Raw genomic sequence first — 13,154 nt, forward strand, 5'->3', positions numbered from 1 at the left:
CGGGCACAGCGCGCGGGGCCGCCGCCATGTCCCGGCCCTTCCCCTCGGGCCGCCCCGGGGCGAGGAGGGGGGGGGGGGGTGCCGTCCGGCGGTCTCCTCCAGCGCCATGGCAGCAGGACGGGCGTCCCGGCTGTGCGGGCTGTTGGCGCTGCTGTGCGGGGCGGTAGCGGCGGCCCCGGCTCCCCCCGCGGCGGCCCCGCCGTTGTGTAACGTGAGCCTGGACAGCCCGCCCGAGGAGCGCTGGCTGCCGGTGCTGCGCCGCTTCGATCCCGCCTTCCTGCGCGCCGCTGTGGCGCGAGTCATCGAGTGAGTGCGGGGCGGGCTGGGGTGTGAAATGGCCGCGGGCGGGAAGGGGAGGGGGGGGGGCGGCGGGGCGCGCTGCTCCCTTTCCCAAAACACCGGGGAGCCCTGGTGCTGCCCACCCGCCAGATCCGCTGCTGCAGGGCCTGAAGGAAAAGGGTGAAGCGATGGTGCGCGGCTGCTGAACTCCACGCTCGAAATTTGACAGTTTTTTGAGTGTTCACCCCGCACGACTGCGTTATGCGTGCGCTTAGGAATCTGTCAGACTGAGAAGATCCCTGGAAAGAATTAAAAAAAAAAAACAAACCCCAAGTAGGAAGCCGGTGCTGAATGCTTTGCTCGGGCTGTGCAGGTTTCTTCGGGCACCTGCAGAAGCTGGTGAGGTGCGGGATGGGATGCGGGGAGGTTGGATACGGATGTCGGATACGGCTGGGACCACACCTGACCGTACTGACTCCTTCAGTATCTGCCTGCTGGGTGTCAAGTTGCAAACCTTTTTTTTTTTTTTTTTTTTTTTTTTTTTTTTCTTTTCCCCTCAGCTAATGCCTTGAGTGTGTTTTGCAGGGAAAGGGTCCCACAATGGGTCCACGAAGTTATTCGGCCAGTAGCAGCAGAACTGGAGTCCTTCATGCCGCAGCCCTTCGCGGGGGAAATTCTGGGCATGTGCAATGCACTGGGAATAAGTCTGGGAGATGGAGTCCTGCTTAACTTTGCCTACGAATCTACTGCGTAAGTTGTAGATACTTACAGAATCTGGTAGAAATGGATGTAGAGGTTCATCTTAGTTCAGCGTGGGAGAACACACCAAAAGGCAGGTGAAGGCACGTGGCACTGTTCATGATTTGCACTGTTCATTCTCATACTGTTCCGTACATTCAGCTGGAAGGTTTCTTTCTCATTAGGCTGTCTGTATTCTGAATTGAACAAAAAACAAACAGTATTTTTATTTGTTAATAAAGGAAACAAGTAGCTGTTATGTTTTTGTGTATATGTATAAAAGTATGAAAAGAATTTCTGCTAATAAGGAAGGACCATCCATTCAAAGTATCTGGATTAATTTATCTTCAAAGAGCATGTAATGTACTCTTTTGTCTCTTAAACTGTCATATTTGATCAAACAGGAACGTAGAAGAATTAGTTGCAGACTAAATATTTTAACCATTCATCTCAGACCAAGTTTCTTCCAAACTGTTTTCTGGATGAATGTTTTGCAATGACTGTGTAATGTAATTTTTTGATTTGTACGATGAAAAATGCATGTACTGTCTTTATGATTGTAAACAAAACCTTACTAGAAAAAAATACTTAATGTCTTTTTTTTTTTTTTTTTCTTACCCTAGAAGCATATACAAGAGAGTAATAAACACTTAGTGTTTCCTGTGAGGGTCCTGAAAATATTTTTCTGTACAGATTTTTTATAAAAGATAGGTACCTACAGCCACTTGCATACATAGTGATGATTATTTTTCTTAATGTGTGCTATTTGGTTTAAGAGATCCTTTTAAAATAAGGATTAAATCAGATAAAATAGTAATTTAAATACTATTTTTCTTAGTATTTCACAGAAGACATTTATCATAATTAGCCCTAGTAAGGCCAATGACATTGTAAGTTTCTCTTCGCTGACAATACTAAAGAAAAAAACAGCAACTGGAAACAAACTACTTCTTTGCAAAGTTTTTTTTTTTTTTACCTTTACAGCTTTGAAAAACAGTGCTGTGAATGACTGCAATGACAAACTGATAGCTCCACACGAAAAAAAAAAATTGAATGTACTTCATAAAAAAGCCTGTTTCACCAAAACCAAAGCTGTTATTCAAAAGGAGTCTCGGCAGGCTTCCTGTTCTAGAGGAGGTGACGCTATTATTGAAGTAGCTGACACTAACAACAACTGATGGTATCCGTTAGAAAGGACTTTGAATTTCTTATCCAGTTGTGATTAAAAAGATAAACGGGGTCCAAAATGAAATCCAGAAAGGTTCAGGCTGATACTTTGTTGGCGTTTTTAGATGTCAGCTTTTCATCTCGATTTAGAAAAGAAGTAAAGTAAAATAATGACATTTTTGCCAAGTGGAAATGCTGTTTCCTACTTGGTCTGTAATATCTGTCCTGATGCAGACAGTAGTGTGGCTTTTGACTTTCTGAGCCAGGTGGGAGCTGGTGAATAAAGTATTGTACGGTTTTGTGTGTTAGAGATTGTGGGGAAAGGACTTTGCCGTATGGATATGGTGCATGAGTCACGTAGGACATTGTTGTGTTATGCACAGCTTTAGTCAAACCATTCTGTCCTTTTAAACTTTTTCATTTTTTTTTTTCCAATTTGAAATTAAAACATGTAACAAATGTTATAAAAAGTATAGGATGAGACTGTTCTCTCAGTCTGGAGCATAAGTGTTAGTGATATAATGCAAACTCCTGTTTGTATGCTTAGTAAAATACTTTGCAGAAGGTAAAATGAGTTACTCCTTCTGAAATGTTGAGCTGGTTCCACTATAATATTGAAAGCATTGTCGTAGCTTTTTCTTAAGTCTTTCTCCTTTTTGTTTTTGAAGGTTCTGTACTAGTATTGTTGCTCAGGATGACCAAGGAAACATTTACCATGGTCGGAATCTGGATTACGATTTTGTCGATATACTAAGCAAGATAACAATTGATGTGCGGTTTATAAAAAGCGGGCAGGTATGATCTGTGTTTGATGGGGCTGGGTGGTGTTCCACGAAGGAACTGGTTACAGCTGTGTAGGCAGTTGGATTTCATGTAGGAACGTTGTTCTCATCCCAAGTTTACTGGATTATTAAAGCACCACAGTCAGTCTCTCTAGGAATATGAGATGAATGCAGGTTTTCTTTGCTTTCTGGACATCCAGTGCGTGGTGATAAACCGGAAGAAAAGGGATCAGCATAATGTAGTGTCTCAAGGTCATTATTTGGAAGGAGATGTTGAAAGAAGGAAGTTTGACGATACTCAGAAGAAATACTATAGTATTAGAGATTAATTTTGGTAGGGACTGATTCTAAGGGTTTTTTTTCCGAAGGCCTTGTTAATTTTCATGGCCATTGTATGTGTGTTCGGTGAAATTTTCCAAAAACTAACTAGTTGTTAGTGTGATTTTTCTTAATGTTCCTTAGTTCATTTTGCAAATGGAGAACTTAGTGTTTGTTTCTTGCTTGGCTACTCACTAATGTGAGCAAAACTTTTTTGTAGTAGTTGATCGTTGACAAATTAAACACAGTGATTTGTAGTCCTGTCTCTTCATAATTTACTTTGCAAGTTTTACTGTAATTTAAGTCAGGTGTTTTGTAGAAACTTATTTATGAAAGTCACAGAAAAAAGTATGAGATGCTACTTGAGAGCGTGGCTTGTATCTTTAGTGTTCTGTTCTAGAATACTAAGATGTTACCTGTTTCCTGGTTTCAGGTAGTGTATCAAGGCACCACGTTTCTTGGTTACGTAGGCTTATGGACTGGACAGAGTCCACACAAGTTCACAGTCTCCGGTGATGAACGAGGTAAAATAAATCCATCTTCCACAGCTGACATTATGTACACCGTTGTAGTTCACTGTGGCCTGCTCTAGCCGGTCTCTTCCTATTGTCCTAGAGGCAAAAATAGGGTTCAGGTTGCCAGGAAGGACCTGAAATTGAATGACTTCACTTGCCCTCAAGGAGGGAAAGCAAACAAGCTGCCAGTTTTTGGCAGCTGCCTAGGAGCGAAGTACTTATTTGTTAGCATTGTGTAACTTGGCTTGAGAAGTGTCAAAGGAGATAAAGAACCTTGGGGAAAGCCATAAAAGAAAAACGAATGTGGTCTGTTCAGGAGAGACAATTAGAGATGGCAGAGTAGGGGTTGAGGGGTCCTTTCCTCTGCATTCCATGTTTCCTTGTCCCCATTAGGCAGCTCGAAAGAGAGAATGGGAAGAGAAGAGTTAAGACAGAGATCTAGGGGAAAGGCAGCAGAGTGTGAGAGAATGCATGGAGGTCCTGGAAAAGCAGCTGCGGAAAGATCTGGTAGTAGAGGAAAGTTGAGAAATGTCACTGCTGAGAACTAAAACTTGGCAATGGAAGGGCTTGTAATGGTCAGGAAGGCAAAGGAAGGGTCGCTGCCTTTTCCATCAGCGCTTCAGTTTAACAGATACTGATGGTTATGTCCAGCTTGGAGCTTGGGTTTGCCTCTGCCATCTTTTCTGCCCTTTTTTTTTTTTCTTTTTAAGAAGCAGACACTTTTGCTGTTCTTTATTAGCTGTTTGTTAGAACTGGAAACAAGGTAGTCCAAGTTAGGACCAGCATCTAAAACAGATGTTTATTTCTCACTTGTGATTGTGGTAAGCATTTTTCTTTTCTTGTCTTTTAAAAGTTTTAACTAGACAATCTCTTGTTTTCAAAATATTTTTAGATGTTATGCAAACACTATTTAATGTATATGTTAAAATTTATTATCCCTATGAGTAGAGATTCTGCTATGGAGCATGTGCACCTTTTGATTCCCGTTTCCTTTGTTCGTACTGCCGTGTTGCATTCACTAGATGCTTTCCATAGTTTACACTCAGATTTTTTTAAGAGCCTGCTTCTGATTCTCGTGTAGTTAGTTAATCTTTTCAAAACTGAAGCATCCTGGGCTGATAGTGAGAGGTGCAAACTGCTTTTACTTGATACTAACATCAGCTTGGAAATGAAGTCTTGAGTGTATAAATCTTTGCAAAAGGCTTGATTTAGATTATCTTGCGGACCTAAGTCCTGTGTTAGTGAACAGGCACAATCTGGGGACAAAAGCAGTGCTGTCCTATTCTCCTTGCTGGTTTTTCAGCAGTGTGCTTCAGCCCTCATCATCTGAGACAACAAGGCGGTTTAGTCTATGCACAAACCCATTCTGTTCTCCCGATGTTGGTGGAGGAATCAAGTACTTCTGTGTATGATTGGTTCCCCTTGTCTGTCAGGATGTGCTGTGCTGTCTTCCACCTGTGTGCCTCGACTTCAGTCACTTTTTAACTACAGACAGTAGTAGTTCACTCGGCACATGGCGCAGTCCAATAAATCGGTTGTTGCTGACTGCTTGCTGCTTTATCTGTCACAGTACAACTGAAATAAATTTAGGGAAACGAGCATGTGAACTACAGCTGAAAAGGGGGATGACTTAAATTAGGGTGAAGGTCTGTCAAGTGACAAGTATATTGTTTCTGCTGGCTTTTTCTGGTGTTGGCATATGAGTAATTACACACCCGATCTTCTGTTTTTCTTAGTTCTCCTAATTTTCTCCAGTAACCCAGAAACACCATCACTACCTCTTTTCTAGCTATTTCGTGATTTCTGTGTAATTCTTCCTGTTGTTGTAGTATTTCAGTAGGATGATTAAGGAGGTGATTAGTGCTAATATTTGAGCTGACAAATGTAGACTATTATGTGGTAGGAACAAACCTGCAGTCCTTTTGGAAATATGCATTATGAAGGGCTACTTCCTGTTACAGTCGCCTTTCACTCTTCATTGCTTATCAAGAATGGTACAGAGGCTCCGATTGTTCTCGGAGGTGGTGTGCGCTTTGTCAGTTCGGTATAAGCTGACTAAATTTGATGGTTTTATGACAGTGGCATAGCTAGAGAATTAAAAAAATTATTGCCCTGCTCATTTGTAACACAGTAGAGGGAAAGCTTGCAGAGCGAGAGATGGGACGTGGAGAAGAAAGGAAGGCAGGATAGATTTCACAGAGTGTGTGTAACATGCATGTGTAGTCATTTTTCTTGTTTTTGTTTTTGTTTTTTTTTCCAGCGGGTGGTAGATGGTGGGAAAACGCAATAGCTGCTTTTCTGAATCGGAATTATCCCGTCAGCTGGCTTGTCCGAGACGTAAGTGCACTGAGTTATTCTTCTCATGTTTCACAGTGATGTAAATTAGATGTTCCAACTTGAAGTTTCACAGAAAATTCAATAAATTGATAAGTAAATGCATCTTACAGGAGGGGATAGGTGTTGTCCCCAAATCATCAGCAATGTGTTTGAGAGGCAGTTCCAGCCCTTCATGGGGCTAGTCTCTAATCAGTGCCAGAAGCCTTTGAGAAGCTGTGCAGACACTTCTTTCCTAGGGAGTATTTCAGGTGGCTGTGACTTGTAATTTCAATTGAGGCAGCTGCACTCTGTGTTAGTATCTGACCCAGTAGTTATCTTATACTACATTTCATGTGTTACCATATTAAAAATACATGCCCCTGTCTTATGATGGCAGATTTTTCAACTTTTTCCACTTTCCACCATATATGTGTGTGGTATGTTTACTGTTTTCTTGGAATATTTGCAAAGCTGGGATTCACGAGTGTGTTTACTAGTCACAGGCATTTCATGTTCATATGCTAGTCAGTTTGGAAAACTATTTTCAGATAAATATTGCCAAGTAGCACTTGACAGTCAATTTCATTTCAAAAAAGCTGGACCTTTTCTTTTTAAGATATCACAGTACTCATTTTTTGTGCTTGACTGTGCTGTGTGATCTTTATTTCACTGTCATCTCCTTTTTGCATTAGACCCTGAGCAGAGCAGAGGACTTTCAGTCAGCTGTTCTCAGACTAGCCAGCATTCCCATCATTGCTGAAGTTTACTATATTGTAGGAGGTGTATCGCCCAAAGAAGGCATGGTCATAACGAGGAATAGAAGAGGCCCAGCAGATCTCTGGCCTCTCGATCCTTTAGGTGGAGCGTAAGTAGAAAAAAAATGGTTTATGTTTTGTTTTTTCATATTCCTTCCGGAGTGACACAACTTTCTTGAGAGACCCAGTATCTTATTAATACTTAGAGCTGGACAGGGAACACCTGAAAGCCTCTGAAAGGAACCCCAGTCCCTTCTCTCTGACAAGCTCAGTTTGGGGCAGAGGGTCAAGGGTGGAAAAAACATAATGTGTGGAGGGTTGTGGTTTTTTTTTAGCCAGATCCCAAAAGAGACAAGACTTGAGGGCTTTTCCTGCTTGTCTGCCAAGTATTGCACCAGTAAATTCAGCGCTTCCAAATTAGTTTTAACCCAATGTGGTAGGAAGGTCAAAGGCTTAAAAATAACTATTCTTATCAATTTTGTGAAATCAGCAGTTTAATATATGGAGATCCTAATTAGTTGCCTTGTGGTGAAAAACCTCATCATCAGATCTTTAAAGGTCTGATCTTCTTTTTTTATAGTCAGTTTTGTCACCTATGCCAGCAGTTCAGAGGTTGCTCCTTTTTCATTTGTGTTGAGTAGTTTAAGGTAAAGGCTGCCGTGTGTATCAACATAGGATCCCTTGGGCTCACAAGAGACACAGGAAAGAGGCTTTTGAGGGAGTTTTCTTTCCTTTTGGCAATACAGAGACACTGAATCTTGGTCTTTACTAATTATCTGCTGATTTGCCTTTTGTTTACTTCTATGTTTGTGTGTTGTGTTTATAGGTGGTTTCGTGTGGAGACAAACTATGACCATTGGACTACCCCTCCTCCTTTTGACGATCGAAGGTAAATTTAGTTTGGAGCTCTGTGGTGAGACAACACTTTTATTTTGAAAAAAGCTTAGAGATTTGGGAGTGTTCTTCTCTGAGCAGTTGTTAACTCATTGAGCCAGCAGCTTGCTCAGGTTTCTGTAATGCTGCTCAAAAGGCAGCAGATAGGGTAAGGAGCGATATTCACATGTGCCAGAGGGAAGTCTGTGTGGCGTTGAATGGCATAAAAGATGAGAAATCACATGGGTAAGGCACGTACTAGAAATTTCTTTATAAAGCAAACTGTAGTGCAAGTTACAGGATTTAGATTCGCAATGAAAAAGCATTTGACGGCACTAGGAACGTGCTGGCAGACAGCATACAGTTTCAAGGCCATGTACTGTGCAAAAAGCTGTGGGCAGATTCCCTGTTGGTCTGCACTCAGTGGTGTAGTAATAGCGTAGCTTCAGCAACATGAGACTAGATTCGGTCACAGAGAACTCTGGATTATTTTAGGCCACAGCAAACATTTCAATAAAAGGCGTTTAGTGAGAAATTTTTGACATGGGTGCTTTGTAGCCTTTGGAACACTACAGTGTGTTTAATGATCCTGCATTCTTTTCTTGCAGAACTCCAGCCATCAAAGCTCTCAATGCTACTGGGCAGCAGAACATCAATTTTGATACGCTCTTTAAGGTATTTGTTTTAAATCCTGCGTTGTGACTTGGACTTACGTCTTTTTCAAAGCAGAAGTGCAGCGGCACTTCTGTCAAGGATTTAAAAGCTGTGCAAGGAAGGCATGGTGAAAAAGGTGTACTGCACAACCATCTCTGGAGAGGCGAGTTTAAGACTGATACATTTGTTTAAATGTTTCTGAACTCCCTTGCGTAGAGAGGTGAATCCCATCACCCATCATCTTTGTGCAGTTTCTTGTTTCAAGCACAACTATAAATATTACATCAGGCAGATGAAGTGTTAGATGTGAGTAATATTCACTGGTTAGGTCTGAGAACTTAAATGTTGCATATTTCAGAGGGCTTTTAAAAGTATTTTTGTATTTTGTAAAAGGATCTGATGTTTAAAAAGAAAACAGCAAGAGAAATCCTTGATTTTTGCATTATTCCTCTTGCATAAGTTCATCCTGCTTCTGTTTCTAAATAGCCTTGTAATTCCCTCTTCTTTTACCAAAATGACAACTCTTCAAACTTTCTGTACAGGTGTTATCAGTGAAGCCAGTCTTAAACAAGTAAGTACTAGATTGAGATATGTCAATCAGCACATCCCGCCACGCCTCAGGCCTCTTAAAAGTCGATCACAAACGTCCTTAGGATTTTCCTGTGTGTCTGTCTGAATATCTTCAGTTTCCTAGCTTAGATTTCTGCTTGTGCACGTGGCACTCTGTTTTCACTTCCACAGCACTCTTCTCCTTTCGTCAGCCACTCCAGCCAAGAAACCACACTTTGTTAGACTCAGTTTGGTAATGGGAAGTTCTTTTGTAGTAGTGAAACAAATGACTGCTTAGATGAGCAGCTGGAATTTCTGCTGAGTCATTTCTGCCTTTTGCTTTTAGAACCTTGGGATTTGTGTTAACGCTGCAAATGGCTTTCTCTGAAGTTTCTGATGTAGCTGTGCTTGATATGTAAAAAGGAAGAAAATATTATAGCTTTTAGGTACTATTTACTGGATTTCTGAGAGAGATTTATTTCAGTATACCACTATTGTTCTGCGTTGTTCCACAGCTTGCACCTTTGCAGGTTATCCTGTTTTGTTTTACTTTTATGTGAGGCTGAGTGTGTTCTCTAGTCATTCACATTAGAGCTTGGCCATGGCTTCTTCAAAGTTAATACCAGGACTTTCTCCTCCGTTTTACACATGTGAGGAAATTTGCAAAGGAGAAGATGATATCTGCTGGACTGCTAATATCAGCAATACTGATTTTAATACAGTGATCAAATGGATGTTGAAGTACAGTCCCTTTGCTATACTTCCCCCTAACTGGGGAAAAAAACACGAAAAAGTTGTGTAGGCAGCCTTTATTTTTTTTTCAGTCTACCTAAGCAGAATGTTTGTTTCCACTAAAATTTGTTCTGCTATTTTGCTATTTTTATTAATTTATCTTCTTGGCTTTGGAATGTCACTCACCCCTTTTCTCTTTCCCTACCAGTAACACAGTGTATACCACAGTAATGAGTGCTGCGCTTCCGGATAAGTACCAGACATGGATCAGAACTGTGAAATGAAGAGGTGTAAGTAGCATGCTGCTGCTCCTAGCTACTTGTACTTAAATAAAAATTTCAGCTGAAGAGTCATTGAGGGACAAAGCACTAGTGGCACTCAAGTGACCTAGTCTGAATTCTTGGTTCTCCCCTGGGTTTGCTTATCGACATTAGGTAAATACCTTCCCTTGTTGTTTTAGAGATAGAGTTAAGTATTGACTTTCATTGCAAAACCCTTGGAGATAATCTTAGGGAAAGTGCTGTATTGGAGTGGAAGGGGTGGGTGGTGTTGATACGTAAAGGTAAAGGTTCCCTCTGTGAAGGTTTTAGTTATTATTTTTACCATTCCCACTACTGCTGTTAAGTTTCACGTGTCTCCAGGTGGCTGACTGTGACAGGAAGCCCTGCCAGAGGGAACTGAATCCCACCAGGAGGGGTTGCTGTGCTTGAGGCCAAGAAAGATTGAGCTTAATTTGTGGCAGATGCTCACTGAACATAATCACCCTTTGAGGGTTTTGTCTTACAAACTTGCAGAAACAGTCTTAAGTGCTAGAACTCACAAGGTGCCTCACGTGGTAGCTTTAATGTGTTCAGAGAAAGATATGTGTATTTATATTCCAAGAAACTCTGGTGGTGTGGTCTTGCCAGGAGAATGAGAAGGTGTATTCTAGTTGGAATAGGTTTTTAAACTTTTAATAATATTTTATTTGTAGCAGTTATATTGGACATTTGATTTTAGCAAGAGCAATTCCTTTCTTTTTGAGATTCTGAAGAGTTGGTTTCTTTCTTAGCGGTGTACAAACCTGTGCTCTTACATATCTATTCTTTTTATTTCAGCAGACAAAAGGAGTGAAAAGCTGAAGCTAAGACTGGCATATGCTTTTAAAATGACTCTAATGAGCAGTACAGTTGTTTTGGCTTGTTCATTATGTGAATCATTCAGGAAATAATGACTTGTTAATTCTTTCAAGTGTTTCAGGTGATACTGTTAATTAACTGTAATGGCATTTAGATTTTATTGTAATTACATTGATGTTCTAGGACATGTTGATGGCTAAAAATTGCTTTTACTGTTTTTGGAAAGAGTTGTGCAATTTGAATGTATGTATGTGCTGACAAATAAAAAATAATATATTTTCCATGGCCTATAGGCCTGAATAGAATTAAATAAAAACTTGCAGCTGATTGCTTGAATTATGAAAAGCTGTGCTGTTATTTCTAATGTCGTCATCCTTTTCCTTGATCTGGGAGAAGCTTGTGGTCATGAGCTGAACAGCGTCAGCAGCTGTGCTGGGAGAGAACGGGACTGGAGCAGCGGGCACACCCCGCAGAGCGCTGCTGAACCCTATTGTAGTGGCAGAACAGGGTCACCACGGGTCCTGGTACTGTTTAAACCTTAGCTGAACCGCATCAGTTAGGCTGTCCTGTCCCGACATGCTCTATGGGACTGGCTTCAGCACAAAAGCTATTGTGGAAGTGCAAAGGAAGGTGACTTGCCACATGGTGAGTTCTACAGGAACTCTCTCCTCTTCAGCTGTGGTTCTCTGGGGCATGGGCTCTTCAGCTGTTTTCCCAAAGCTTATGAAAGGTGACAGAGGATAGACAGCACATTGTTAAGGGCACTGTCCCCATGCCTCCTTAACACCACCATGCTTAGGCCATCAACCACCTGTTGAGGAATCCTGTTCCAGTGTGTGACCGCAGCAGGCATCGCTGTAGCCTATGGCGCTTTAATAATCAGAAATCAGGAGCTGTTTCAGGAGATGTGGTAATACAGGCTTTTCCCCACAGCAGCGGGGAGAAGGTTGTGCTGGGATAGCTCTCTTAGAAAAGGGATGGTTTTCCTTTTATACGTTTTAAAGTTGTCTTCAACAGAAAGTTTGCAACTTACTGCTACAGTGCAGAGGGTTTTCATGTTTTTTTGGCAAGCTGTTCTGTGCCTGCATATTGAATTCAGGCAGTTCTTAGGGGCACTCCAGAAATACAGAAGGATTTAAAGAATGAAGACGGGTGGATACCTTCACATAAACCTTAAAGGTCCCGTTCTTCACTGGACAGAATTCCTGCTCATGCCACTGCAAATTTTACCTGGGAGAAGGTGTGACCAGCATGTTAGGTCAGAGCAATGTTTCTAGATATGTGCAATGTCACCTGCAATACTTGTGCACTAGTTACGCAAACTGCTGTGGAGAGAGCCTTCTGGAGCGGTGGACACTTTATCTCCTTGTGCTGAGGCTGGCTAAGTGTCATAACCTACTTACCTGCATCCTCTGCTTCTGCCTGGATCAATATGCTGCAAGCTTTGCCGTGACCCAGTTTATACGCTGCTGTTAGCAGGTGTATGCCAGAAAGAGAGATTTGAAAAACAGGGAGTTCCTGGAGGAAAACGTAACTAACAGCGGTCACAGTATCTTTTGAGATTTCAGAAAAACATTGCTTTAATTCACTGACTCCTTATCCCAGCACGTTTTCTTTATGTAACAGTCACCACAAGGAAAAGCAAAAGGATCCTTACAGGTGTAATTTTGCGTGGTCGTCTTGACCTCAGCAGTGTCAGGCTGATTATCTTCTGGCAGTGTTGTGCCTGGATTCTCAGCGGTATGTGAATGTAACCAAACGTGTGTGTGTTTCAATGTGCACAAACAGCTGGAGTGTATAAATATCTGGTAGCCGTGAATATTCAGCAAACAATTTCTGCTCCTGTCCTGTTTGTGTCTCATCAGCTGTTCAGAACTTGCTCAGGCCTAGCCACAGAGCAGATTATTGAAACCTCAGGTGTTTTTTGAGCTTTAAACAAGAAAGGAAAGTAGAACTGAAGAATTCTAACTTCATTTTCTTTTACTTTTGTTGTTTTAAATTATTTTACTCAAAAAGCCTTGCCTTTCATCTGTTTACAAATATTGGGACATCCTGATTGCCAACAAAATAAAGCCTTTATGCCACCTTGAATACCTTTTTTTTAGCTACCTGGAAGGATATATAACTTTCTATTCTCAGTTTAATGACATGCTGAAATATAAACACTGAGAAAGTGGTAATTGACACGTCTTACAAACTACATGATGTAACCTGTGAAATGTGTGGAGCTGCTTTTGCATAAGAAGTGAGATTTGATTAAAATACAGAGTGACAGGATTGTTAATACTTCAAAGAAAACCATCTTAATAAAGCTGGAAACATTAAAATGTAATGCTGATTGTTTTTGGAAGGATTGGG

General features: G+C 41.3%; 1 protein-coding gene across 2 annotated transcripts; it reads left to right on the top strand.

Moving 5' to 3' along the window:
• Positions 1-58: 58 nt before the first annotated feature.
• Positions 59-11,132, top strand: NAAA (N-acylethanolamine acid amidase). 2 transcript variants are annotated; one of them, XM_086747440.1, is made up of 11 exons: positions 59-306; positions 865-1,029; positions 2,853-2,979; positions 3,718-3,808; positions 6,060-6,136; positions 6,808-6,980; positions 7,697-7,759; positions 8,352-8,418; positions 8,940-8,968; positions 9,887-9,968; positions 10,779-11,132. In XM_086747440.1, the coding sequence occupies exons 1-10, from the start codon at positions 107-109 to the stop codon at positions 9,960-9,962; spliced, it is 1,068 nt and encodes a 355-aa protein (XP_086603566.1). In that variant the 5' UTR covers positions 59-106; the 3' UTR covers positions 9,963-9,968; positions 10,779-11,132. The 2 variants fall into 2 exon arrangements, with proteins under 2 accessions (XP_086603566.1, XP_086603565.1); XM_086747439.1 differs by having other exon boundaries at positions 60-306; positions 10,776-11,132.
• The last annotated feature ends 2,022 nt before the right edge of the window (positions 11,133-13,154 follow it).

This window comes from Chlamydotis macqueenii, chromosome 4, assembly GCF_036417535.1.
Source record: "Chlamydotis macqueenii isolate bChlMac1 chromosome 4, bChlMac1.mat, whole genome shotgun sequence".
In the NCBI taxonomy this organism is placed as follows: Eukaryota; Metazoa; Chordata; class Aves; order Otidiformes; family Otididae; genus Chlamydotis; species Chlamydotis macqueenii.

Coding starts and splice junctions, on each gene's coding strand:
- NAAA (XM_086747440.1), top strand. CDS start 107: ATGGCAGCAGGACGGGCGTCCCGGCTGTGCGGGCTGTTGGCGCTGCTG. Junction 6,981..7,696: donor CTCGATCCTTTAGGTGGAGC/GTAAGTAGAAAA, acceptor TTGTGTTTATAG/GTGGTTTCGTGTGGAGACAA. Junction 8,419..8,939: donor ATTTTGATACGCTCTTTAAG/GTATTTGTTTTA, acceptor CTTTCTGTACAG/GTGTTATCAGTGAAGCCAGT.